This window comes from Oryx dammah, unplaced genomic scaffold, assembly GCF_014754425.2.
Source record: "Oryx dammah isolate SB20612 unplaced genomic scaffold, SCBI_Odam_1.1 HiC_scaffold_8, whole genome shotgun sequence".
In the NCBI taxonomy this organism is placed as follows: Eukaryota; Metazoa; Chordata; class Mammalia; order Artiodactyla; family Bovidae; genus Oryx; species Oryx dammah.
Window position 1 is genome coordinate 14,708,051 of NW_024070192.1, and position 27,140 is coordinate 14,735,190.

The 27,140-nt window shown below is 56.5% G+C and overlaps 1 protein-coding gene across 2 annotated transcripts; it reads right to left on the bottom strand.

Annotated features, from left to right (window-relative positions):
- Window positions 1-2,878: 2,878 nt before the first annotated feature.
- Window positions 2,879-26,910, bottom strand: KCNH6 (potassium voltage-gated channel subfamily H member 6). Of its 2 annotated transcripts, XM_040245025.1 has the most exons (14): window positions 26,835-26,910; window positions 25,797-26,027; window positions 20,309-20,470; window positions 19,875-20,080; window positions 16,385-16,810; window positions 14,615-14,769; window positions 14,370-14,455; window positions 12,759-12,958; window positions 12,312-12,564; window positions 9,257-9,450; window positions 7,482-7,566; window positions 6,798-6,966; window positions 4,047-4,233; window positions 2,879-3,723 (listed from the first exon to the last, which is right to left on the bottom strand). In XM_040245025.1, the coding sequence occupies exons 1-14, from the start codon at window positions 26,908-26,910 to the stop codon at window positions 3,439-3,441; spliced, it is 2,715 nt and encodes a 904-aa protein (XP_040100959.1). In that variant the 3' UTR covers window positions 2,879-3,438. The 2 variants fall into 2 exon arrangements, with proteins under 2 accessions (XP_040100959.1, XP_040100958.1); XM_040245024.1 differs by having other exon boundaries at window positions 14,370-14,769.
- Window positions 26,911-27,140: the final 230 nt, after the last annotated feature.

Here is a 27,140-nt window from a genome sequence, read left to right on the forward strand (position 1 = left end):
CCGCCCACTCGGAACGGAAGCCACGCGACCCCCGCAGCGCCGCTGACCGTTGGCTGTCTGACACGTCCTTTAGAACGGTTCCTTCCCCTCATTGGCTATTGTGCCCTTAGCTTTTGAAACCTCCTTGCTATTGGCCTATGTGTTTGTCATTCCAGCCACTTTCCCCGCCCAACTCCGGAGGCGGGGCAGGCGCGTACACAACCCCAAAGATCATTGGCTGACAAAGGTGTCAGTCAGAGAGATAACGGCGCAGTGCTGGTGAATGGGGGCGTGGGTGACCAAGCGGCTGGCGAGCCAGGCAGCAGGACTCCGAGCTCTAAGCCAAGTGTCTGAGAGTGAGACTTCTTGTGTGACCTGCTCTCATTTCCCCACTGCAGCTGCTAGTCCCAGAAGCTACTCCACGCTGTCGAGTAAAAATGAAAATTCTCCCTTACCGGAGGACCTGCTGTATTTCAGGGCTCTGTGTTTGGTGGCCTGGCTGCCGGGCCTGTGCCGGCCTGTGCCGGAACGCGAACCTCTTTAATTCCCCGCTCGTGCCAGCGTCCCAGTTAAGCCGTAATGTTGTTCCCCGGCGCCCCAAGGGCAGGCCGCGAACACACCGTTTTCACATGGACACACCGGTGTGTACTCGGGCCCAGGCCCAGCTACAGTCCGGCTTTCGTGCGCTCTCCTTGTCATCGTAAAAACGCTCGGAATTCTAGGGTCGGCCCTCAGCAGGCGGCAGCCACACCAGCGTGGCTCTCACTGTTTATTCCTCCCCATTTCATCCTTCCCGTTAGGGTACCAAGGCAATTGCTAATCCAGCCCTAAATGCTATATCTGTGTCTTCAGTTTGAAATGGAGAAAGGTCCGATTCTAGGTAACATGTTTATAATTTAAATAGTTTCCAATGGTTTGCTTTCAAAACAACTAAAGGAGGATTGTAATGAACTGTTGGTGATAACATTAAGTATGGGCCTTCCCAAGTGGCGCTAGTGGTACAGAGAAACCCGCCTGTGTAATGCAGGAGACGCAGGTTCGATCCCTGGGTGGGGAAGATCTCCTGGAGGAGGAAATGGCAACCCAGCCCAGTATTCTTGCCTAGAAAACCCCATCGACAGCAGAGCCTAGCGGGCTACAGTCCATGGGGTTGCAAAGAGTCAGACACGACTGAAGTGACTTAACACATCATTAAGTATAGCTTTTAGTGATGTGATTGTTAACACAACTCAAAATTCAAAGAACTGAGTGTCACTGTTATATATATAACAACCCCCTTAAAGTACCATCTGCTTCCTTATGTGAACAACTTTCTCTGGGCTTATGTTTTACTGTGACAAAAAAATAATATTTATCCACTCACGTGAACTAATTGAGAGAAAAATTCCCTCTTTTAAGAGGTGTATGTCAATAAAATTTTAGTTTATATAAAAATTTAAATAGAAGTATTTATGTTGTTTTGAAAAACCCAGTACTAGTAAGTGTAACCCTTAAATTATGTGTGTGTGTGTGTGTGTGTGTGTGTCACAAACACATGATAAGGTTATCAATAATATACTTTCAAGCATGGTAGTAAATTACATGTTGGGTAAACTTTGAATGGAATAGAGTGAAATTATCAGCAAAGAAATGGCTTCCCTGGTGGCTTAGACTGTAAAGAGTCTTCCTGCAATGTGGGAGACCTGGGTTCGATCCCTGGGTTGGGAAGATCCCTTGGAGGAGGGCATGGCAACCCACTCCAGTATTCTTGCCTGGAGAATCCCCACAGACAGAGGAGCCTAGAGGGCTACAATCCGTGGGGTCGCAAAGTCAGACATGACTAAGCGACAAAGCACAGCACACACATGAGCAGAGAAAAAGGAACAGTGTTAAAGAAGAGCTTGTTCTCCTGTTTTTAAAATGAATGACACTGACTTCTTTTGTGGGAGGCAGAGCAGAGCATGTGGGAATCTTAATTCCCCAACCAGGGATTGAACCCTCACCCCCTCATTGGAAGTGCAGAGTCTTAACTACTGGACTGCCAGGGAATTCCCAATATTGACTTCTGAATCACTGCTATTTGGATCTAAATGGACCAATATAAATGCAACAGTTTATAAAGTGTCAATATTTACGACACACTGGAAATTATGTCCTTTGCAACTATTTAAAGTCATCATGGAAAAAAAAAAAATAAAGTCATCATGGAATACTTCAGACGTCGACTAAAAATGTATAAAGGAGAAATACATTTTCAAAATTCTTTTAGGGAAAAAGGACAGGACCTGTGACTTTTTGAACAACAGCCCATTTCAGTGGAGTGGTTGACTGCACATGTTCTCAAACCAGACCATCTGGGTTGAAATTATGTCCTCCTTTTGATATATTTTTGAGAAATATTCTTTTTCTTAAAATCAAAGTATAATTTACACATAGAAGTGCACATATTCTTACAACCTGAAACACACTCATACAATCAGCACTTAGATCAGCAAACAGAAGAGTACCAGCACCCCAGAAGTTCCCCTCTTGCTTGGGTACATTTCTTAGTGATTCTCACTTCTGATCCCTCTCTCTCAAATGAGGATAATAATACTGACCCCATAGGCTTGTTGCAAAGAGTCGACAATATCTGCAGGACAGCCAGCACGATATCCCCTTACACAGTAGAGTGCTTTGGAAGTGTTAGCTCTTGTCATGATTCCCTGTGGCCACCATGCCGGTGTCTCTCTGCTTCCCTTCACCCCAGCCTGGCTAAGAACCCCTTACTCCGGTGGCTCCAAGACCTGGTGGAGTCACCGTCAGGTCCCTAACACACAGCTCCTTGGAAGAAGATCACAACTGTCAGGATTACAGCCCCATCGAGGACCCGAGGACCCTCAGACAAATTACACACCCAGCCCAACATGAAGTGTGCAGACTTTATTAGCTCTGAGACCCTCCACTGCCCACTAGGTCCCAAAGGTCATCACAGAACCATAAGGGCAGGGTGGCTGAGGGCTGGAGTTCTGGGCCCTGATGTGTCCACTGCAGAGGACACTCCCGTCTCTAGCTGGTTCCCAGGCTCTCGGCAGGAGGTCTTGACCAACCCTGGGGGCTTGGCTGCATGGCGGGGGAGAGTTCTGAGCTGGGAGGTGACTGGACTCTGCACAGAGCCAGGCTCTCATACAGAAAAGATCAGAAATGTCTGCTTTCTTCCCTGAGCCCTCTGTCCTGGCAGCTACCTCCACTCCTGAGGCTCATCCACCTTCCACCAGCCCTGCTGTCTAAAGAGAGCCCTGGAGGAGGCTGGGGAAAGTCACGAGCCTCTTCACCTGCATCATCCGGGGTCACCTGGATCGGCAGTTTGTAGCTACTCTAGGTGAAGGGCTAGTTTAGAGGCTGGCTGCCTCCCCCACATCCTTGACTATCACCGTACCCACATTCAGTTCCTTCATAGTGCTTTTTTTGTTTGTTGTTTAATCCTGGGGCACAGTGGCTCTAGCTCCTCGAAAACCCAGGATCTGAGCCATGTCTCTGGAACTCCAACTGCTTGGGCACAGAGCTGAGGTGTTCAGGGAGGGAGGGGAAGCGGGGACCACAGACAAGTCCCTGTGCCTCCAAGGGACACAGAGGGGAGGCCAGGGGTGACAGGAGCCCCTCGGGCTGCTTCTGTTCCGAGGACAGTGTCAGAGTCCTGTCCATTTCCGTGGCAGAGGGGGGCATCCTAGAGGAAGAGTTCCTGAGCTCCGGCCTCCATTCATCCGTGTCACCGTAGCTGGGCATCTGGGGGGGGGGGCAAGAAAGAGGGGGGCAAGCAGGGTGGGGAGCCTCCCCAGGGCACCCTGACTTCAGGGTTGGGAACCAGCAGGAGATGTATCCTGCTGCCCCTGTTCCCGATGTGGAGTTGTTGGTCACAGTCTGGGCTCTGCTACCACCTGTCCAGGCTGCCTATTGTGACTCAGGCCGTAAGGGAGGACAGCAGAAGTCACAGCTGCTCTCAGGCCATGAAGGCCCTGGGCCAGGTGACCACTGAGACCAAGGTAAGGGTGGGGGAAGACATGCAGCCGCCGCCAGGCCAGCCCCTGGGAGTCCCCTCCACTGCTCACCTGTGCCGGGGGTGGGTCACCCCGGGGCAGCCGAGTTCCTGGCCTCTGAGTCGCTGGGGTTGCAGGGAACAAGGCCAGGTCATTGGAGGTGGAGGCTCCCAAGATGTAGCCAGTGCGGTCCTGGGGAAGGGGCTGCTGAAGGAGCTTCAGGATACGGCTGAGGTCTGAAGACATGCGGGACTCCAGCCTGGCAGGCAGAACTCCACAGTCAGGGTCAGGGTCACGGTTGGCAAGAGCAGTTTAGGTCCTGAGGGCAGGCCTCAGTTTTGTAGGCTTCAGGCTGTCCCTGCTGGGTGAAGCTATTTCCCCCCTATAATCTGCATGAGTGCTAGGTCGCCTCAGTCACAGCCAACTCTTTGCGACCCCATGGACTGTAGCCTGCCAGGCTCCTCCATCCATGGGACTTCCAGGCAAGAATACTGGAGTGGGTTGCCATTTCCTTCTCCAGGGGAATCTTCCCGACCCAGGGATTGAACCCGGGTTTCCTGCATTGCAGGCAGACCAAACTCTTTAATGTCTGAGCCACCAGGGAATCTCCTACAATCTACAGCCTCTGCCCGAATTCCCCTTAGTACATCCCTGACTCTGATAATCACAGTGACCAGGCAGCTGCACACATCATTTAGTCCTCACAGTGAAGTTTTTTTAGGAGGGAGGGTAGGTACCAAATTACTTAATTTGAAGGAATGGTACTAAGGAAAGAACTTAAGTAGATGTTTCAGTACAACTTATAGAATAGGTGAAGGTAACCCAAACACACCTGTACTGCCTTGGTGAACAGAGAAGTCACCCCCGCCCCCCACCCCCCAGCTACAAGAAACCAGCCTAATGCTTAGCTCTCCTTATCACTGTTTCCCAGAGGGTGCTTGAGAGAGAGACAGTCTGCCCTCATCATGAAGCTTCGACACAGGTATTCTGGTTACCCCCATTTCACAAAAGGGTAAACCAAGGCTCAGAGTGGTTGTTACTTATACACAGTATTGCTGGTAAGTTACCAAGCCAGAATTTGAACCCAGGACTGTGTTGCCCCTAAGCCCTCACTCTGCCACACAGCCCTGACATCCACAGGCCACACCCCCTTTCCAAGGGCTCGTGCAGTTTTTTTTATATATTTAAATATTTATTTATTTTGCTGGAGAGAGTGTGGAGAAAAGGGAGCCCTCTTACACTGTTGGTGGGAATGCAAAAAGTACAGCCACTATGGAGAACTGTGTGGAGATTCCTTAAAAAACTGGAAATAGAACTGCCTTATGAGACTCTGATGCTGGGAGGGATTGGGAGCAGAAGGAGAAGGGGACGACAGAGGATGAGATGGCTGGATGGCATCACTGACTCGATGGACATGAGTCTGAGTGAACTCTGGGAGTTGGTGATGGACAGGGAGGCCTGGTGTGCTGCGATTCATGGGGTTGCAAAGAGTCGGACACGACTAAGTGACTGAACTGAACTGAACTATGACCCAGCAATCCCACTGCTGGGTATACACATCAAGGAAACCAGAATTGAAAGAGACACGTGTACCCCAATTGTTCATCGCAGCACTGTTTATAATAGCCAGGACATGGAAGCAACCTAGATGTCCATCAGCAGATGAATGGATAAGAAAGCTGTGGTATATATACACAATGGAGTATTACTCAGCCATTAAAAAGAATACATTTGAATCAGTTCTAATGAGGTGGATGAAACTGGAGCCAATTATACAGAGTGAAGTAAGCCAGAAAGAAAAACATCAATACAGTATACTAACACATATATATGGAATTTAGAAAGATGGTAATGATAACCCTGTTTGCGAGACAGCAAAAGAGACACAGATGTATAGAACAGACTTTTGGACTCTGTGGGAGAGGGAGAGGGTGGGATGATTTGGGAGAATGGCATTGAAACATGTATAATATCATGTAAGAAACGAATCGCCAGTCTTGGTTTGATACAGGATACAGGATGCTTGGGGCTGGTGCACTGGGATGACCTACAGAGATGGTATGGGGAGGGAGGTGGGAGGGGGGTTCAGGATTGGGAACTCATGTACACCCGTGGTGGATTCATGTTGATGTATGGCAAAACCAATACAGTATTATAAAGTAAAAAAAAAAAAAACCTACTATAAAAAATAATAAAATAAATATTTATTTATTTGGCTGCCCGAGTCTTAGTTGTGGCAGGCAGGATCTTTAGATGCGGCATGAGAACTCTTAGTTGCAGCATGTGGGATCTAGTTTCCTGACCAGGGATTGAACCTAGGCCCCCTGCATTAAGAGCATGGAGTCTTAGCCCCTGGACCAACAGGGAAGTCCTGGACCTACAGAATTTGTTTTGGCATGAAGTTACACCCCTCTCCTGCTTGGCATGTTTCAGGTTTGCTGGGACAAGCCATCCAAGGAACTGTCCTCAGTGAGAGGGCTGGGGAGGTCTGCAGCTAAAAGGGGCTGGCCATTCTTAAATCACTGGGCTTCCCTTGTGGCTCAGCTGGTAAAGAATCCACCTGCACTGCAGGAGACCTGGGTTCAATCCCTGGGTTGGGAGAATCCCCTGGAAAAGGGAAAGGACACCCACTCCAGTATTCTTGCCTGGGTCGCAAAGAGTCAGACACAACTGAGAGAGACTCACTTTCAGGATTTCACTTTCATTCTCAAACCCACGGGACACGCAGCAATGTCCCCGAGGCACCAGGAGGGGGCGCCCGTGCCTAGCCTGCCACGGGCCTGCCCTCCGTGGCTGCCCCATCCCTGCCCACAGGTCACCCACCTGTTCATCTGGGCCTGGAGCTGCTCTAGCCTGGAGCCTAGCTCCCGAGGCCAGCAGTCTGAGTCTCCCTGAGGGTTTGGGGGGCTCTGACTTGGCCTGGGGGGCACTTGCTGCAGCAACTCAGGCCAGAGGCCAGAAGCGTCTGAGATGCTCAGGGAAGGGGCTGCGCCTGCAGGATGGGGAGAGGGAAGCTTGAGCCAAGGTCCAGCGGGTCCTGGAGGTTGGGCCTTCTCGAGCAGAGCCCGGGCCCGGTTCCCTCCCTGCTGTGGGAACACGGGGTGGGAGGAGTAGATCTCCTTCCCTGGGTGTCCTGCCCCCATAGAGGCCCGGCTTCAGGGACTCAGAAGGCTGTAGCCCAGGGAGCAGGGTGGGACCCCAGCCTGGAGGAGCTGGCCGGGTGGGGATGTCCAGCCCAGGCCTCACTGTCCAGGGAGCTGCCGCCCAGCGGGCCTGCAGTACCTGATGTGCAGCCCCGGGGGTGGGCCGGTATCCACCCCTGGGGGAAGCCCTCACTCAGGCTCTGAGGACACAGTGGGAGGAGGGGTACAGGGACCTCCGATGCTGAGCCTGAGGAGGCCTCTCCTAGGAGAGGCAGGAGGGGGAGGACCTGCCAAGGGCCAGGAGGCTGGGCAGGGCCTTCAGGCCAGGGAGCGGCAGACTCTGGCAGGGGCCGATTTTGCTCACCTGACTGGTTGTCACTGAGGAAGAAGCCCTGGTGGTCTTGACTGCCTGGAGCCTGTTGGGGTGATGGCTGGTGACCACCGCCTGCCTTGTGGGGAACAAGAGCATCAAGTAACGGGGACCACAGCCGGGACTGGGCCTCTCTCCCCTCCCCTACCCCCGTGGCAATGAAGGGAGAGTGGTTGCAGGCGGCTGGGCACCCCTAGCGTGCTCCTGGCAGCTCCTCTCCTGCGTGGACTGGCAGGGGATGCCCAGGGGCTTGGAGCTGGGCACACCCCAGGGAGTTCCGCGAGAGGCTGCCTTGAGCAGCAGCGTGGGGGTGGGGGAGGCAGGGGATCTTTCTCCTTCCTTTTCCTCAGGGCTCTGGGACCCCCACCCTCAGCCTGGGCCTATGCGACAATTCCCCCTGAGGGGTGGAAGTCTGGAAGTCCCAATCCCTTCAGGGGTGCCCTCATCCATGCCCTTGGCAGCCCACCCCCCCTGGTAATAGGACTTGGGGGCACCCAGGGGCTGCAGATGTCCCAGGCCATGGATACCACAGCCCTCTTGCTCGAGTGTCCAGCCACTGGGCACTTGGGCCACCTGATGCCTCCTAGCAGCTGGGCACCCCCTGCCCCCTGCCCCCCACCAAGGCAGAGTCCTCACAAGAGGCCTCCTAGACAGGCCAGGCGGGAAGGGGAGAGCCTGGGGAGGGGAGGACAGCAGAGGGCAGGGTGGGGAGGGCCGTCCAGAGCAGGTAAACCTGCCTCAGCCCCACCTCCAGACGCTGGGTGCGGGGCTGGGCCAGCGGAACCCTCCGCCTGAGGCCGGGGGTGGGGGCTCAGTGCCCGGGCCTCAGCCACTGTGGCCCCTGCTAGGCGCGCCTGCCCCTCCTTCCCACTAGCTGGTTCCTGGCCCTGCCCTGCATGCAGACCCTTCCAGGCACTTCTATTCTGTACTGGCTGTCCCATGCCTTGGCCACCCTGAGCTCCACAGATATTTGGTCTCACTGCACACCCTTGAGACTGCCTTGGTTCTTCACTATGGAGCTCTTGGGAGTTCCCTGGTGGCCTAATGGTTAGGATTCTGGGCTGCTGCGGCCCAGGTTCAATCCCTGATCAGGGAACCGAAATCCCACAAGCTGCTTGGTGAGGCCAAAAAAAAGAGAGAGAACTATTTAGCTCTTTCTTTTTTTTTTTCTTTCTTCTTCTTGGGTTATTATAATCTCCTCCACTGAGTGATAAATTTGAGAGGAGAGATTGCTCTATCACTGCTTACACTTCTGGGACCTGGACTGTGAGTTCATGGATAGCAGACATTGCTGCCCGCCCCCACCGCCCCCCTTACAGCTTAGAAGGATGCAGTGGGAAAAGCCTGGGCTATGGAGATGCACAAACTTGAGTCACATTTTGGCTGCACCACTGACTATATGATTTACTGTGTGACTGTGGCTTTAGTCATTTGTCTGCTAGGACCCTCAGTTTCCCTATCTGGAAAATGGGGATAATAATACCACCTGCAGGAAAACTAAATGAGATCATGTATAAGGAGCCCGGTGCTTACCACATAGTTGGTGCTCCGTAATTGGTAGCTATCTTCATACTTAGCATTATGTTGGCCATGGGAGGCACAGAAGTGATTACGACAAAGGATGAAGAGGCGAGGTTGAAAAGAAGGGAAGCGGTCAGACGGCTCCTCTCCAGCCAAGCAGGCCAAGCACTCAGCAGGCTGACTGGCCATGGCCCATTACAGGCTGGCTGAGGGCCACCCCCGACCCGGCCCACCCATCCCAGACTCACGTCCCGCAGGTTGAAGGTGACTTCCAGCTTACTCCAGAAGCTGTCTGCGAAGGCAGGGTACATGTCCAGCACCTCCAGCAGGTCTGCCCGCTGGATCTTGTGCAGGTCACAGTAGGTCAGGGCCCGTACATCTGCGCTGGACTTTCCCGGCCGGGCATGGAGGCTAACGGGCTCTCCAAAGATGTCATTCTTTCCTGCCAGCCAGAGGGGCGGGGAAATCTCCAGGGCCTGGCTCCCTGCTCTCTTCTGAGGAGCCTCCCTGAGGACCTCTTAACCTTGACCTCACCCAGCTTCAGGGATCCTGCCAGGCGGGGGCCTGGAACAAGGCTGGATGTGCTGGCTGAGGGCAAGGAGTATGCAGAGACCCCTGCTACCCCAGCCTGTGGGTCCCCTCCCTATCTCCAGGATCCTAGGGACCACCTTCTACCAGAATCTCCTTTCTGTTTCCCATTTGCTTGGGAACTGCCCCTCCCACCCCTACCCAGGGAACAGCCAGCAGAAGAGACACCAAAGGCTCCTTGCCCAACCTCTTCCTCTCAGGCTGGCCACAGAGCTGCAGAGTGGCGGGGACCAGGGGTCAGGACCACCCAGCTCCCTGGGACAGCACCTGAGGCTTCTCTCTCTTCGGTTCCCACTCCCACTGTGGGGCCACGTGACCGGCATGGTCCTCTCTGCACCCCGGTGTCCCCACTCTAAAATGGCTATAACCATATCTGCCCTGGCTGCCCCCCTGGGCAGTCCAGAGGAGCGGAGGTGATGCTGGAGGAAGTGCCTCGGAGAGCAAGAGGCACCAGACAGGCAGATGCAAGGCGTCAGGATGGACGATGTCACGGGGTGGACGTGGGCTGGATGTGGGGACAGGTGGTGAGGGTGCTGGGCCGTTCTGCTGCCAGGCACTGTGCTAGCCACAGGATAAAAACATGACTAGGGCAGAAGTCCCACCCACAAGGAGCCCCCAAATCCCCAACAGACAGATTATAGAATGATCTCTAGAGCCTCAGAACAAGTGGGAGCCAAGAGCAACGGGCCTACAGAAGCGGGAGGGGCTCATTCCACCAGGAGGGGTTGGAGGTGGGGAGGGGGTCTTACAGAGCTACTGGAGTGGAGCCTGGGCTGTGAGAATCTAGGAGGGCTGGTCCTCCAGGAGAAAGGCAATCGGGTGGAGGATGCAGGCTGTGGTCTGTGCAGCACAGTCAGGGCTTAGGGCAGAGAATCCAGGGCCAGAGTGCCAGAGACCATGATTATGATGGCCACTTCCCACAGGAAAGTCCAGCCCTCTAGCCTGGCCATTCTGCACAAAGGGTGCTAAGTGTTTGCTCAATGATGGATGGCGGCCAGGACATGTGCCCCCAAGAAAACAGGATAAAAGGTCTCTTACAGAGGAGGGACTGAGGAGGCTCAGAGAAGGGAGGGACTCTCCAGGGTCACATATGAAACCAGAAGCTAGAAATCTGGGCAACATTATAAAGTGATGGTTTTCCAGTAGATGAAGGATTATGACCTAATGTCCATTTCTACTCAGGACAAAATGAGAGTTCATGTCTCTAACTGAAACTTAAATTGGACTGGCTTCTTAATTATTAATAATAATTATCTCTCCCACCTGAATGGCACTTCTAAACTTGGCTGGGAACGAGGGACAGGCTCATAGAGGAGCTGAGCTTGAGCTCAGCACTGAAGGATGCCTGGGGTCTGCCAGGCACAGGTGTGAGGCAGGTACTCCAAGTGGAGTGGCAGCTTGTGCAGAGGCACAGGGGTGGGACAGATGGGCAGGTGCAGGGAACTAAGTAGTCTGATGGCTGGAGCATGAGCCACCAGAGGGAGGGTGGCAGGACCCAGGGGTGGCCAGAATGTGGAGGGCCGTGCACAGGGGTTGACATTTGCCCCATGGATCATGGGGAACCATGAAAGGATTTTGAGCAGAAGACCATGCACAGATGTGAATTTCAGGTCACTGGCAGGTGGAAGATGGAGTGTGGGGTACACCAGATTCAGGGCTGTGGGCAAGGAGCTCCTGACACCTGCCCAGGAAGGACACAGTGAGGACTGGGCCCAGGCAGGGACAAGGAGACAGATATGGGACAGAGAGATCTCAATGCAGGGAACAGACGGGGTTCTGTGACTGCCTGGATGGTGGGCGTGAGCCAGGAAAGGAGGAGGGTACTTCCCTGGCTGACTCCCAGGTCTCTGGCCCAGGCAGTGAGAGGTTCACAGTGACAGGGATGCTCATGGAGCTGCCTTTGAGGGAAGATGATGATTTCAGATTAAGATAAGCTGTTTGGTCTGCCTATGGAATATAAGGATGGCCATGTCTGGAGATGAAAGGAATCTTCCAGTCTATGGAGAGACTGGGGCCGGGACAGAGCTCTGGGGGTCCATGTGGCACAGGTGAGACTGAGATGATGAGAGCAAGGAGCTGGCCCAGGTGAGGATGTAGCGAGGGCAGGCCGGAGGGAGAGGACTGGGCGGAGGGGTAGAGGAAAGCCCGGCCAGGGGCACCAGGGGACAGGGAGGCTGACGGCCTGGTCAGGGACTTGGGGAAGGCTGAAGGCAGGGGGCAGGTGTGGAAGATGAGAACCACCTCAGACATGGCAAGTGACCTGCCCAAGGTGAGTGACCTGCCCCACGTGAGCAGCAGAGGCTGTGTGTGCCCCCAGCCTCTCCTCTGTCCAGAGTTCCTTATCCTTCCTCCAAAGTCCAGCTGTCCCTGCAGCTGCAGTGACCACCGCCCCCTCTCCACCCCATACAAGCCCTTGCCTTCTCACCCCAGCTTCCTAAGAGCGGGAGAAAGTCGCAGCTTGCCTAGACTTCCTCAGCCCTGGAATCCCTGTCTGTCCACCTACCAGACCTCTCTGAGCCTCAACTTCCCTATCAGGAAAATGGGGCCTGTGGCCGGGGCTGGTGTAAAGGAGTCCGTGAGCTGGTGTCAAGCTCCCCCGTGGCACATGCTCAGCACGTGGCAGGTGCCATCGGTGTCCCTGGGAACGGCCTGGTCCAGGCAAGACACCTCTCCCACCCCACCCACCCCCAGCCCAGCCCTCCCCGCCCAACCCACCGAGGATGGCCACCACCACGTCGTCGCGCAGGATCTCGATGGAGCCGCGGGAGATGAAATAGAGCGTGGAGAGCACGTCACCGAGGTGCACCAGCGTGTCCCCGGGCGGCGCATGCGTCGTCTTGAACTTGACGGCGAGGGCGCGCAAGCAGCCCTTGCTGGCGCCGTGGAAGGCGGGGCAGTGCTGCAGGAGCGCGCGGTGCAGGTGCAGGCAGATGTCGGCCTGCAGGCACTCGGGGAAGCCCTTCAGCACCTGCGGGGGTGGCGGGGGCGTCCAGCGGGGTGCGGCCGAGGCGGGGGCTGGGGGAGCGGGAGGTAAGGAGGGTTCCGGGGACGCCCAGTGCCTGCGGGACCTTGGTCTGCCCCCACCGCCCTGCCCCGGGGGCATTCGCTGGAGCTGGGACTTGAGCAAGGTGGCCCGCCCTTGCTCAAGGGGCAGGGGCTCACCGCGTTCATGTCGATGCCGTTGGTGTAGGACCAGGCGTGCTGGAAGTACTCCTCCAGGCGCTGCCGCAGGGGGTTGGGAATCTGGTGGAAGCGGATGAACTCCTTGACCCGCAGCATCTGCGTGTGGTAGCGAGCCGTCCCCGAGTACAGGCGCTGGATGATGGCGGACACGTTGCCGAAGATGCTGGCGTACATGAGGGCTGGGGCAGGGCGGCGGGGTGCGAGGGCTGAGCTCCAGAGCATCTCCCCCAGGCCTGCTCCAGCCTCCCCCACCCTGGGATCCCCCAGCCAGGGAACCCTCTGTCCAGGGCGAGGTCAGAAGTGTCCAGGACGGCGCCAGGGTGTCGGGGGGGGGGGGGAAAGACCCCTGGGTTTCCTGCCCTCCTCCTTCCACCCTGCGCGTCTTGGCAGCTTCCGCGGCCCCATAGGCCAAACTCCTGAGAAGAAAGAACTAGGACAACGGGTTTTTTTAGTTCATATTTGTTTTCTCTTTCAAGCTGTAAAAATATTATAAAGGGAAAACTCTTGGTCTGTTTTCACCCCTTTTCCCCCCTTGTTTTTGTTTTTCTGGGTTTTCACATCTCTAAATACTCTGAACATGACAACTTCATCTGCATAACGTTCCACTCTGCCCCTCCTGTTCCTAGGGCACCTGTCTTGAAAGGCAGGAAGCACAGTGTGGGGCCTGAGAGTACACAGCCCTGGGGGCTGGTTCTCTGGGAGACGGCCCCCTGGGCTGGAATTGGGTCTCTCTGTAACCCCTGGCAAGTTAGGACGTTCATTTTCTTGGTCTGTAAACAGCTCATACTATGGCTGTCATGGAGCAGTGATGGGAACAAAACATGGACCTCTGATAAGGACTTAGAAAAGTGCCTGGCAGGGACTTCCCTGGAGGTCCAGTGGCTAAGACTCCATGCTCCTAAAGCAGGGCTCCCCGGTTTGATCCCTGGTCAGGAAACTAGATCCCACATACTGCAGCTAAGAGCTCACATGCCTCAACTAAAGACCCTGCATGCTGCAACTAAGACCCAGCACAGCCAAATAAACATATAGTGAGAAGTGCCTGGGAAGCACATTTCATAGATGTGGACCTGTACTAAGAAGGGCCCTGGGTTTTGGTTTAGTGGTCTGCTCTCACTGTCTTGAAATAGTTGATAATATTTTAAACAAAGGGCTCCACATTTTCATTTTGCATGAGGCCCTGAAAATGAGGCAGCTGGCCCTGATCCCTGGCATATATCGAGGGCTATAGATTCTGTATATAGTTAGTGTGAAAGTGTTAGTCACTCAGTCGTATCCAGCTCTCTGTGACCCCATAGACTGTAGCTCGCCAGGCTCCTCTGTCCATAGGATTCTCCAGGCAAGAATACTGGAGTGGGTTGCCATTTCCTTCTCCATTTTCTTCTGCCCAACCCAGGGATCGAACCTGGGTCTCCCGCATTGCGGGCAGATTCCGTCTGAGCCACCACGGAAGCCCACAGTTAGTGTACACACATGCAAATATTCATTGTGCTGCAAACTTAGGACCTGCCAATCACAGAAATTGTTACTGTGTTATATTTCATTACAAAACTAAACCTGGAATTCTTGGGTAAGGTCCCAGACACTCACAGCCAATGAGCATCACGCAGATGGAGAAGACCTTTTCGGAGTTGGTGTTGGGGGAGACGTTGCCAAAGCCCACGCTGGTGAGGCTGCTGAAGGTGAAGTACAGGGCGGTGACGTACTTGTCCTGCACTGAGGGGCCCGATGCTGGGTCACTACCATTGTAGCGCTTGCCGAGCTGCGCGCCCAGGCTGTCCAACCAGCCGATCTTGGGCTCCAGGTAGGGCCGCTCGACGTTGCCGATGGCATACCAGATGCAGGCCAGCCAGTGCGCGATGAGCGCAAAGGTGCACATGAGCAAGAAGAGAACGGCCGCCCCATACTCAGAGTAGCGGTCTAGCTTCCGAGCCACACGCACCAGCCGTAGCAGCCGCGCTGTCTTCAGCAGTCCAATCAAGGTTGTGGTCTGGAGAGGCAGGGAGGGGGCCCCGGGGCTGGGGTCAGCCCTTGAGAGACTGTGACCTTCAGGTCCCTTAGGACCACATTTATTCCCCTGCAAGTATGGTCACATAGTGATTTAACAAACACTTATGGAAAGCCTGCTTTGGGCCAGGCTCTTGGCAGTGGGACACTGTGTAGGACCTTAAGGAGTTCTCAGCCTAAAGCTCAAAATAGCTTTATGGTTGCCAGGACAGAAGTCTAAGGGGGGCACAGAGGAAGGGGAGGAAAAGTCTGCAGCGACAGGGCAGAGAAGGCCTCCTAGAGGAGGTGACACAGGAGCTGAGTCTTGAAAGATAAAGCTGGGTCTCCAGACAGGAGGGAGAGGGAAAGGGCATTCCAGGCACAGGGAGCAAGCAATATGAACAAAGGCATGGATGTGTGAAATGGCCCGATCCACCTGGGGAGCCAACGGTGGTGCTGCAGATGAGAACACAGAGCAGAAGATGGTGGAGTGGTGAGGAATGAGCCTGGAAGATGGGCAGGGGCTGCTGCTGTGGCTACAGGCTCCTCAAAGAGCTTGGCTTTTATTCCAAGCCACTGGGGAGCCATTGAAAGTTCTGAAGACTGGATTGAATGACAGTCAGGGTCAGATAAGTGATCTGAAACTTGCTCTGGCTCCTGTATGCAGGGGGTGAGGCTGGCAGGCGTGGGGCTGGGGCAGAGGTGGTAAGAAGGCCACTCTGTGTCCAGGCAGGGGCAGTGCAGGTGGAAAGGGTGAGGAGAGGACTTGGGGATAGATTTGCTGGAAGTGGGTGGGTGGGCATGGGAGCACGAAGTCACAATGGACACTCTGTGCTGGACAGGCTAGGTGATTGGGGTGTGACTGGAACACAGGAGGCAAGCTATTTGAGTGGAAATCTCATTCCAAAGGACTTCCCTGGTGGTCCTGTGGTTAAGAATCCACCGTGCAATTCAGGGGACATGGGTTCCATCCCTGGTCTGAGAACTAAAGTCCCACATGTTGCGGAAAAACTAAGCCTTCAAGCCACAACTCCTACGCCCAAGAGCCACAACGAGAGAGTCAGTAAGAGTCCACGCCCCACAGCGAAAGATCTCGCGTGATGCAATGATGATCCAGCAGGCAGCAATTAAGACCCGACAGCCAAGTAAATAAATGAATGAGTGAATGAATGAATAAATAAATATTAAAGCAACAATAACAATAAAGCTGATCCCAAGGAGGTGGAGCAACAGGACAGACTGGGACTAGAAGCTATGAGAACAGTATGAAAATGCCCTCATGTCAGCTGTGAGAGGCAGAGTGGGCAGAGTGGAGGGGCTGGGGCTGAGGAGGCAGCCTGTGGATTTCCGGGGTAACTGTGGTTTAGAAGTCAGCAGGATGGGCGAGCCGCATAGGAGTGCCTGTCCCAGGAGGGGCGGGGTTCGGGAGCACAGAGAGGGCACCCAGGCCTAGGGGAAGCCCCAGATACTCCTTCTCCAGGGCTGGGAGGTGACAGATGTCTGAGGTCCCTCCTTCCCACCACCACTTGCTTTGGCAAATGTGCCCCATGCCAGGTACTCCCCATACCCAGGGCACAGGGGATGGCCTCGGGGGGCCGGCCTGAACGGGGTTTGCTCACCTCATCAGAGCCGGTGCGGAAGATGAGCAGGTCGAAGGGGATGGCAGCCACCATGTCGATGAGGAACCAGCCCTTGAAGTAGTGGACGGCGATGCGCCGGGGGTGGCTGACCACCTCGTCGTTGGTGTTGACGTAGGTGGTGCGGAAGTTGATGACGATGTCCACCACGAACATGATGTCCACGATGAGGTCCACCACCGTGAGCGGGCTGCAGGTGTAGCCGCAGTCCCCGCGCTGAGACTCGTCCTGGTCGCTGAGCAGGAAGGCGGCCGAGTAGGGTGTGAAGACGGCTGTGTAGATGACCAGCAGCAGGATGAGCCAGTCCCACACGGCCTTGAAGGGGCTGTAGTGCAGGAGGGTCCCCCGGTGGATGCGAGGGGCCTGCAGCTTGTACTCTGGCAGCACGTCCGCTCCCAGGGACAGGACCTGGGGGTGGGGCCGAGGCAGAGGTCAGCCAGGTGGCCCCTGCTGGGGAGATGGCTCTGGGAGGGGTGGAGATGCAGGGGTGAGGCCGAGGAAGGGAGATGTGGGAGAAGGTGGGTGGCAGGGCAGTGCAGGGGAGAGGGGATGAGGCAGAGATGGGGGTGTGGCCCGTAGGACAGGGACAGTTCATAAGGGGACAGGAGTGCTGGGAGGACATGCCAAGAGGAGGTGGGGTCCAGAGTGGGGGGAGCTCTGTCTCATAGTGACCCCAGGTTTGAACTCCCTCATAAACAGGCCAGCCTGGAGTGGGTGAAGACAGGACTGGGGGAGGGGAGAGGGGAGGGCCAGGTTCAGGCCGATTGAGGGGGTGATGAGGGGTGACTAGTCTGTCTGGTGGGTTTGGGAAGTTTCCAGTGGTCAAGTTTCCCATGGGAACAAGTCACCCCCAAAGTAGCCTCTTCATTCCTGAGGGCCCTCGGAGCCTGGACCAGTGAGGGCCCGCTCTGGGGCCAACTCTCAGAGCCTTCCACGGAAGGAATCAAATTATGGGGGTGTATAGTTAACCTGAACCCTTGATGGGTCTGGGTACTGGTGGCCTTGACTACTTTGCACATGTCCAAGGGGGAGTTGATCATTGCATTCTGAACCCCTTCTGCTCTGCCCCTCCAACCCCCACCTCTGAGGCTTCAGCCAACATACAATCACCAGGGCCCAGCCTAACATGCCCAGGCTCTGCCCAGCATGAGCCTGGGCAATGGGGAGCAGAAGGCATGCCTTTTGTAGCCAGACCTCCCAAGTTGATCTGGGGTCTGACACTGCTGTCTGTTTGTCTTGGGGCAGGTTTTGTAACTTCTATGAGCCTCAGTTCCCTCACTGGCAGAAGGGGACAACAAAGGACCACAAACTCCACGGGGCTGTTGGCTGTTTTTTTGGTAGTGCCGTGTGGCATGTGGGATCTTAGTTCCCTGACCAGGGATGGAACCCATGTCCCCTGCCTTGGAAGCTCAGAGCCTTAACCACTGGACTGCCAAGGAAGTCCCAACCTAGTACATCTTGATGGCACAGGCCATTATACTCGATAATCACTCCTCTCTGCTCATCCGATGTCAGACACTGCCCTGACAAGGATGGGGCCTGAAAGGTGTCCCATGGATCATCACCACACACCCACCCACACACGGGATAGGGCCCTGCAGATGGTTCTGGTTTAAGAAAATCTGCAACATAAGGTTCTGGCCCTGAAAGCCAGATCCATAAGCAAATGGGATCACAGTATGGAAGATCCACCCAAAGGCTGGTTTCAACCACACGGCCCCCCATCTGCCATCCAAACCCCTGGGAGGGGCCACAGTGTCCTCAGCCTGCAGGGACCTCCTGCTCAGCCTTGGCCTCAGCTCCTGTTTGGCCTCCCTGGGAAGTTTCCTCTGACCCTGCACAGACCTGACCCATGTTTTTTGATTTTCTCCCGGCTCCTTGTAAATCTCCTGACAGCACAGTTATCTCCACTGACTTACAGCGGCAGCTCCCTTGTCCCGCATGCCCCTCTCTTAGTCCACATGGGGGCTCAACTAAAGGGGACTGAATGAGCACGGAGAGGTTGGGTCATCATGGCCATGTCCACCCCTGGCTGCTCAAGGCCAACCAGGAGGAAACAGCAGAGCACACGGAGAGGGAGGGAGGCGGTCAGAACTTGGAGGGTGGGGTCAGAAGAAGTGTCCCCGTCCTAGGGGCTTCTAGTCGGGGTGCCATCTCGTCCACCACAGATCTCCGGAGTCTCCACTGCCTCCAGGGCCAGCACGAGGGGACTCTCCAGTGACCCCAGAGCTGCAGGGCTGTCAGGACATAGGAGCCCAGGTATGGGCTCACAGCCCTCTAGGCCCTCTGAGTTCTGGTTGAGGCTGGTGTGACTTCCCTACTCTGGGCCATGCCCTGAACTCTGGCAGGCTCCTCCCCTCCTTAGGGGCAACATGGGGTGGGTTAGTAAAGCCAAGAGGGGCTGGGGCAGGGGGCAGGACAAGTTGGGTGGGGGCAGGGACCACGCACAACTCTCCAGCCCGACAGCCCCCCTCACCCCGTCACCAACCCGAGGGTCCCCAGGTGCACAGCTAGGTGGGCCTCCTGGTCACTGGCCCCCCGCGCCCCACCTGATGTCCAAGGGCCCAGCCCTACAGCCTGGGGTTTTTTCTGCCCCAGGGCTCTTGCACTTGGTGAGTGGCTGGGTCACAAGGAGTTTCCAGCCCACCTGCTCCAGCACAGAGGGTGCTTCAGGTGAAAGGGGGCGGAGGCAAAGAGCTGTTCCATCCCTTCAGGGAGCAAAGTCCCAGGGGAGCTGGAGGAGGCCCCTGACCTCGCCCTGCACCCCCTTGCTTAGCCCTGGCCTAAGCACCTCTCAGTGTCTCCTAGGGCCAGCACCCTCAATGTCAAATGAGTCCTCAGAGACCATGTGGTCCAAGTCATTCATCCAGACGGGACCCTAGGGCCCAGACAAGGCACAGGTCTCTTGCTCAAGGTTACATAGCAGACAGTGGCAGGCCCCCTGAACCTTGGGCAGTGCTCTCTGCACTTCCCTCTGGAGAGGTCAGCTGGGGACTGGGGCATCAGGCCCCAGGAGGAGGGACAGTGTGGTCAGATGGAACAGAGGACCCAGGGCAGTTTGCCCTGGGCTGGCCAAGGAGGGGCTGAGGCCTTCCTGACTGTTCCCCAGGGACTCACGCCAAGGGAGCTGAAGATGCCAGGTTCCCTCCCCACTGCCTGGACTGCGGAAGCATCCTGTCCTAGGAGCTGGCTGTCACCTCAAAAGCCAGGGGCAGGAGCAGGGCTGGGACTCCCCATTCTCTTCTCAGTATGGCCCTGACACCTCTCTGCTTCTTCTCTGGGACTGGCAGAGCCTTGGGTGGGTCCCAAGGTGTCCTGCCGGTTCTCTAGACAGGAGCTCAGACCAGACACCAGGGGGCTGGGCAGGCCAGCTCCCTCTGTTCACCCAGCCCCAGAGGAGTCCAGTGCCTGGGCCTGAGGAGGGACTGTAGGGCCCAGCACAGCCCCACCCACCCTGGCCTGCAGGCCGCACCTGGGTGACCTTCTCGGTGACGTTCTGCGTCCGCTCCACCACCTTGTGGGGTGCGATGATCTCAATCTCTGTGGTGGAGCCAGAGCGGTGCTTCTCCAGGTTGAACTCCACAAAGTTGAGTGTGAACTGCGGGATCTGGCTGATGGTCCTGTACTTGACCCTGCCCGCTCCAGGCCCCTGTGCCCCTGGCCTGCCATGAGACCCATCTGAAACCAAGGCCAGGGTTAGAGCAGTCAGGGCTGGGGACCTGATGCGACACCTGATGCTGCCACCCTCGAAACGCCACAGGCCCCTCCCCTTCCCATGCCCCTTGCCCCGCCTCCTCTACCTGCCCCGCCCCTCCCCCTCCCATGCCCCGCCCCGCCCCCTCCCATACCCCACCCCTCCCTCCACCAGTCCCCCCGCCCCGCTCCCTCCACCTGCCCCCTCCTCACCCGAGCCCAGGAAGCTCTGTCGCAGCAGGCGCTGGGACAGGCTGCGGCTTCCCCGCTTGGCCAGGAGCTGCGCCAGGTCCTCGAAGTTGAGGATGAACATGATGACCGCCCCGTCCTCGTTCTTCACGGGCACCACATCCACCAGGCAGCGGAAGCAGGAGGCTGCAAACACCGTGGGAAGGGAGGGTGGGATGTCACCAGAGGGGTCCTCTCCTGCAGGAATCTGGCCTGGGGAAGCTAGGCAGGGGACTGGGTTAAGGTCAAGTTGAGAGCAGCCGTGGGCGGGGGAAGAGACCGGCAGAGTGGCCAGAGCTGTTGGTGACACTGCCCAGCAGGGCCCCACCCACAGAGCAGAGGTGGAGAAAGCCGCTAAGCTCCTCATTAGGAGATAATGCAGCCTCGGGCCCAAGTCCACACTCGGCCCTCAGCTTGGGGCTTAACCTTGAGGTTTGCTTCTGCTGTAATTAAAGCTGAGCAGATGGGGGTGGATTAAGTGGGGAAGTGAGGCTGGGTCTCCTACCCCCAAGTAGCTCTGGCTGGCCCTGGGTTCAGCTCCTGTACTCCCGTTCCCCAAAGATGTCCTGCTCCCCTGATGCTGGAGGGAACTCACTGAGAACACATCAAGTGCTGGGCACCGAGCCCGCGGGCACTTTAGGGCTCAAGCTCCATGGTGGTGCATGGTGGAACCCTGGAGGGCATACTCGGACCCCTGTTCTGCAGAGCCTGGACTTCTGAGAAACTGACCTGCCAGGACTGGCTGGGCCATGCATCAGGGAGGGCTGGGGCCATGGTGCGGGGAGCCCTGCGCTCTCATACACAACAGTCTGGAGAGGGATGGGGACTTGTGTGGGCCGAGGACACTGGAGTGAGGGCCAGGCTGCGGCTCCAGACCAGGAAGGGGCCTTTCATCTCAAGGCAGAGGTGCTGGGACTAGGGGTGAGGCAGGTGGGGCGGTGGCCTGGGGATTGCAGAGGGAGAGGGAGATAGATGGCAGGGTGGGGGAGGGACAGGCTCTCCTGCCACTTACGCAGCCATCACAGGCTGCCCAGACCCAGCCATTGGCCCTTTTGTTCCTCTTTCTCTGCTCCAGGGTCTTGCTCCCTCTCCCAGAGGTGAGTGGAACAAAACAAGCTGAAGCTGCCATGTTCCCTAGAGCCAGGCAGCAGGCTGGGTGGATGCCCTGTGAGCCCTGCTCCACGGTACCCGGTCATCCCATGCACTTCAATTCAGTGTTGATGGGTGTCAGGTCCAAGGACGCTAAGGGCAGGGGACTTGGGTAAACATGACTAGCAGAAAGCAGATTTGTCTGTCTTGTTTGGTGGAGGCCAGGACCTGTCCCAGGTGTTGTTTGTTAGGCTGAGGGAATGAAAGAATGAGTGTAAATGTGAGTGGGTGGGAGGCTATTACTACTTTGGGGTCCATTAGAATCCCTCTTCCCGAGATTACCCTCTGGTGAGCCCTTCCCTTGGAGCCTTCTCACCCCCTCAGTGCTGGGGTGCAGTCGAGCTGTCCACCTCCTCCCTCCCACCTTCCTCCCTGGAACAAGAATCTCCCGGATCAGATTCCCGGACTCCCAAGCACCAGGCAGCCATCTGCCAGCTGCCACGCTGGCCCCGGGGGAGACATCCACACCAAGGAGAGGCCTCCCGCTCGCCTCTGAGACCCACTCCTGGGCTCGCAGGGCTGTGGGCCTGCTTCCCAGACCAGAGCCTGGCACTCTCGTCAGCCCAGGGCATGGCAAGGCCTGGGTGCTGGGACCCACCCCGGAAGCCTCCTTGGCCGGTGGCCTGAAACACCACCCGCAAGGCCATTCTCTCTCCTCACTCTCTGGCACTGCGGAAATCTGGCCTGGTGGGGAGCTGGCAGAGCTGGGCAGGGCTTCCAGGCTCTATGCTTCTAGGGGCTGCCAAGACCCAGCCTGTACCTACTGATGCTATCTTTGGAAAACTGAGGCTGAGAGTGAACCAAAGACTAGCCCATCAGAGCAGTGAGGGCTGGAAGGCAGCTTCACGTAACACCCCCTGCCCGACCTTCACACCTGCTGGCTGCCTGCGACTGATGGAGACAGGAGGATTCAGACGAGATCAGAGCATTCTTTTCCTGATCCCTAAGCTGTCTTGGGCTTCTCTGGTGGCTCAGATGGTAAAGAATCTGCCTGCGATGCCTAGGTTTGATCCCTGGGCTGGGAAGATCCCCTGGAGGAGAGCATGGCAACCTACTCCAGTATTCTTGCCTGGAGAATCCCATGGACAGAGGAGCCTGGCGGGCTACAGTCCATGGGGTCGCAAAGAGTTGAACATGACTGAGTGACTAAGCACAGCACAAGCTGTCCTTGCTCATGAGTGAGTGTGGGTGACCAGAAGTGGGTGAGTGTGTCACCCTAGGGGGTGCCCGGGAGTGGTGGTGTTCCTGTGCCCTCGCCCTGACCCTGGAGGGTGGTCGACAGGCTCTGCTCGCCCTCTCTTGCAGGGCTTCCTCTCGGGGCCCGCCTCTCTGACCCTGGACAGCGGGCTCATCTCTCCCCCTGGACAGCACACTGCTCGCGGCTCTTCTCTGCCTCTTAGATGCGCCCCTTCCTTCAGTTTCTCATAGTCCCCACCCCTCCCCCTGGAGGCTCTCTTGTTGTCTATTGTCCCTATCTCTTTACACCCTGCGTCCGGCCTGTGGAGAGCCCTCAAGGAAGAGCTGGTGCCGCAAAGGCCGCCACTAAGAGTGCGGCTGCTCCACCCTGCCCCCCCGCTGGGTGTCTCTGGCATTCGTGGGTGAGTGTACACAAGACACTAGGACCCCAGACCTCCGCCCATGCCCTTCTTCCTGAACTGGAGCTGAGGACTGGAGGAGCCCCAGGCTTCCTCGAGTCTGGCTTGGAGATTAGGGGACTCTCTGGTTTGGGGTCATCACAGAAGCCGATCCAGCCAAGGCGGGCAGGCGGGGCTGGGCCTATGGCAGGTCCCCAGGGGGCGCAGCGGTAGGACTGTTCTCCAAGGCTCCCTCTAGACTCTCACTGGCTTGAGTCTTGTGGCCATCCCCATGCTTCCTAGCTGTTAGGTTCTTAACTTTTCCTCGTGAAGGTAGATGGCAGCAGAGCCAGTTTCTCAGGGGTCTCTGAGCCCTGTCTCATGGGGTAATTTTTGTCAAATGGCCTGGCCTCTTTGAACATAGCTTTACACAGATGTACAATGTAGAGGTGTATGGCCACAGACTCTCTACTTGAACTTGGAGAACTATCAGTGGTTTACCCCTTTAAAGGAAAAGAGGATTATAAATCAGCTAGAATTCTGTAGGGGGTGGGGGTGTGACTCCTCCTCTAACCAATGGAAGATGGGGGAGAGGAGGTATTGACCCGAGGAAGGGAAAAACCACCATTAGGATGCCCTTCAGCAGGCTATAAAGGCCATATGAATATAATAAAAAACAAAACAGAGTGGCCAGAGTGGACCAGAGGGTGTACATAAGTTATCTGAGCATCACATCCTTCTCTTAGGGGAATGCTGGCCAGAAGGGTTCCCTTTCTAGGTTTCACACCAATTTCAGGTAGGTCCCAGGTGCTCAAGGTCTTGGACTATCATGGGTCAAGGTGGGCTTCCTTAGTAGCTCAGATGGTAAAGAATCGGCCTGCAGTGCGGAAGACAGAGGAGCCTGGCAGGCTACAGTCCATGGCGTTGCAAAGAGTTGGACACGACCGAGTGACTAAGCACAGTGCCCAGGTATGTGGGTAACTTGTCATTTCCACCCACAGAAAACCTCTAAGACTAGGTCTCTAGGGCTCCTTCTGACTGCTAGAAGACGCCAGCAGGGTTCTGAGGACCTGAGGATCTCAGCGGGCCAAGGCTTGACCTCGACCTCGGCCCCTGGCCCAGGCACAGTTAAGATGCTGAGGAGACTCTCAGAGCCCTGAGCTGACATCACTGGGAGTCTACGATCAGCTCTTACCCCTCTCAGGCCCAGGTAGGACTCTGAGGTCAAGGAGAGGACAGAGGGACCTGTTGGCCTCCGTCATTCCCTGCTGTCCCATCCTGTTCCCCTGGGACCCTTCTCACTCCTTTGACTGTCACCTCCTCTCTGCAATGATATGAGGAGGTGAGGTCACAGCTTTTAAAAATATTCTGACTTCGTTAACCCTGTGAGTGCTCCCAAACTAAGCCAGGTTCTTCCTAGTCCCCTAATCACTACAGCCAGAGGGACAGCCAGGACCTGCCCAAGAAGCACCTCAAACACCTTAAACACACACACACATATGCTCAGGTTTACACTTAGTTCATGCTCCACACACCAGGCCCCTGCAACCATGACCATGAGCACCTTTCAGCCTCAGTCCAAAGGTGCCTGCCCTTTACCTGCACTCCAGTGGCCCTCATGCTTTCTTCCCCAGAGAGGGCCCTCTTGGGCTTCTTTCCCCAAAAGTTCCACCTCAGAACACAGAGGCTGTTGAGTTCCTTTCACCCCTCTTGGGATTATTCGGACCAGATATATCCAAGGGAAGAATCCAGAGACTTGGGGTCCAGTCCCAGCTGGGACCCACGCAGTAGAATCCTGGCCAAGTTCTTTCTTTTTCTCGGGACTCAGTTTCTTCACCCATGAAATGAGGGATTAATCTAAGCCAGTGGTTCCTAAACCTGACAGAACATCTAAACTGCCAGGGAGATTTTTCCAAATACACATGTTTGGCCCTCATTTCCCACCTCTGAGTCAGCCCCTTTCTAGGGAAGGTGTGTTTTGGAAAACAAGTTCCAGGTAATTCTGAGGCAGAAGCAGGCTGAGGGGGCCACTGATCCAGGTGATTTCAAAGGGACTTTTGGGACCCTAATTCCCACCCATCTCTTTCCTCTCCACACAGACCCAGTGGAGACACTGAAGTACTGAGGGGAGGGCCTTGAGGGGCTCCAGAATTTCGTATCCTCGGCCCCCGCCCGATGCTTCTGTTCTGTCTGCAGCAGCTTGGGCTGGCAGTAATATCCCAAACTGGACAAGCCTCCAGGGCCAGCACAAACTCCAGACTCTGTCTCCCCAAGGAGCTAGGGTCCCTGAGCCACACCCAGCCCTCTTTTCAAGCCAGCCGCCCCGATGCCTTGCCTGGCCCCAGAGGCCTTGAGGGGGTGACTCCTCCCCTAATCCCCAGAGCAGACGGAGATGAGGAAAGGTTAATTTCCGTCCCAGCTGCCTGACAGCTGGGGCTGACAGTGACAGAGTGGACAGCCAGGAGACCGGGGACACGGGGGAGGGACGATGGTGTGGGAGGCCCTGCATGCGGCCAGGACCAGTTGGTGGCTCAGCCTTGTCCCTGGCCCCTGGAAAGGACCTCAGAAGGCATTGCACCCAGGGTCCAGCACTTTCTCCATACAGCTGAGGAAACAGAGGCCCAGAGAGGAGACAAGATTCCTCCAGGCACTTTGGTCCCCGGGGTCGATGCCCTTCCCATGACCACTCTGCCTGGACGAGAGAGGGGCCGAGCCTGCCTTGCAGAATCTGTGGCCTGAGGGTGCCTCACCATCCTTGCGGTAGTAGAGGATGTCCACCTTGCACTCCTCGGCCCCCAGCAGGGCCTGCGCCAGGCGGGACATGGCACTGCGCGGGGTGTTGGGGCCGGTGAGGAAGTCGCAGGTGCACGGTCTCTGCATCACTTCCACTCGGGAGTAGCCGAAGAGTTCACAGAAGCCGTCGTTGCAGTAAATGATGGCACAGTTCTCCATCTGAGCGTTGGCGATCAGGAACTTACGACCTGGGGCGGGAGGTGGGAGCCCATGGCAACCAGGACCAGGCAGTAGGGAGGGAAAGATCAGAAGGACTTGTGGGAGCGGTTGGTATGTGTGCGTGGGGGGGATTGGATCTGGATGCAGAGCAGAGCCGTGATCAAAATGAAGGAAGGGGAAGGTCAAGTCTGGGGAGGGTGGGAAGACCAAGAAGGCCAGAGTCATGGGGGAAGGCCATGGGGCTCCTGGGAGTAATGAGGGGGTGGTCAGGAGGGGGTAGCAGGACGATGACCAGAGAAGGGGAAGGGGAATCAGGCCTGGGAATTGTGGGAAGACCAGGGCAGTAATGGGGTCAGTGAAGTGGGAGAGAGGCCCAAGGCTTGCTTCCTGGAGCAGGGAAAGGGATAGGTGAGAGGGAGCAGGGGTGTGACCAGATAGGGTGAGCTCCTAGAAAGACCAGAGTGGCTTGGTCAGGAGATGAAAAGGAGGGCGAAAAGGAAACCTCTGGAGGAAGTTGGGGGCGGGGTGGGGGAGTCAGGAGGGAAGCATGACAGGGATACAAGGGGAGGTCAGGGCTTGGAACTGGCAAGAAAACAACTCAGGGGTGAAGTGGGGAGCTGCATTTTGCCCAGCGTGTAGTGGAAGGGAGGTGGCTTTGGAGGTAAAAGTAGGGGCTCGCTGGAGGAAAAGGTATTTCTCGGACATTGAAGGGAAGGATATGCGTTTGGCATCAGACACCCCCCACCCTGCTCCATTCGAAGTTAGTAAAGAATCCAGCCACTCCTGCCACCGAACCAGGGCTCCAGATCATGCCCCAACCCACCGCACACACTCACTCTGGCCCTCGAACTTGCGGATGATGGTGTCCAGGTAAGTGTTTTGGGGCGCGACGTGGCCCCTGCGGACCGGCATCTTTCGGCCGCGGCTTCTGCCCGGAGCCAGCAGCGCCCCGGCTCCCTGCTTCTCCTCTCGTCCTCTGGCTCAGCGGCGTCCGGCTCCGGTGGGCGCCGCCCCCGGGGAGGGCCGCAGGGCTTTGTGCCCCGCCCGCCCGCCTGCGTCTACCCTTCTGCTGCCCTCCCCGGCCGGCCGCTCGCCGCGCGTCTTTCCCTCCGTGGCCGCCCGGGAGCTGTCCGCGCCGCGGT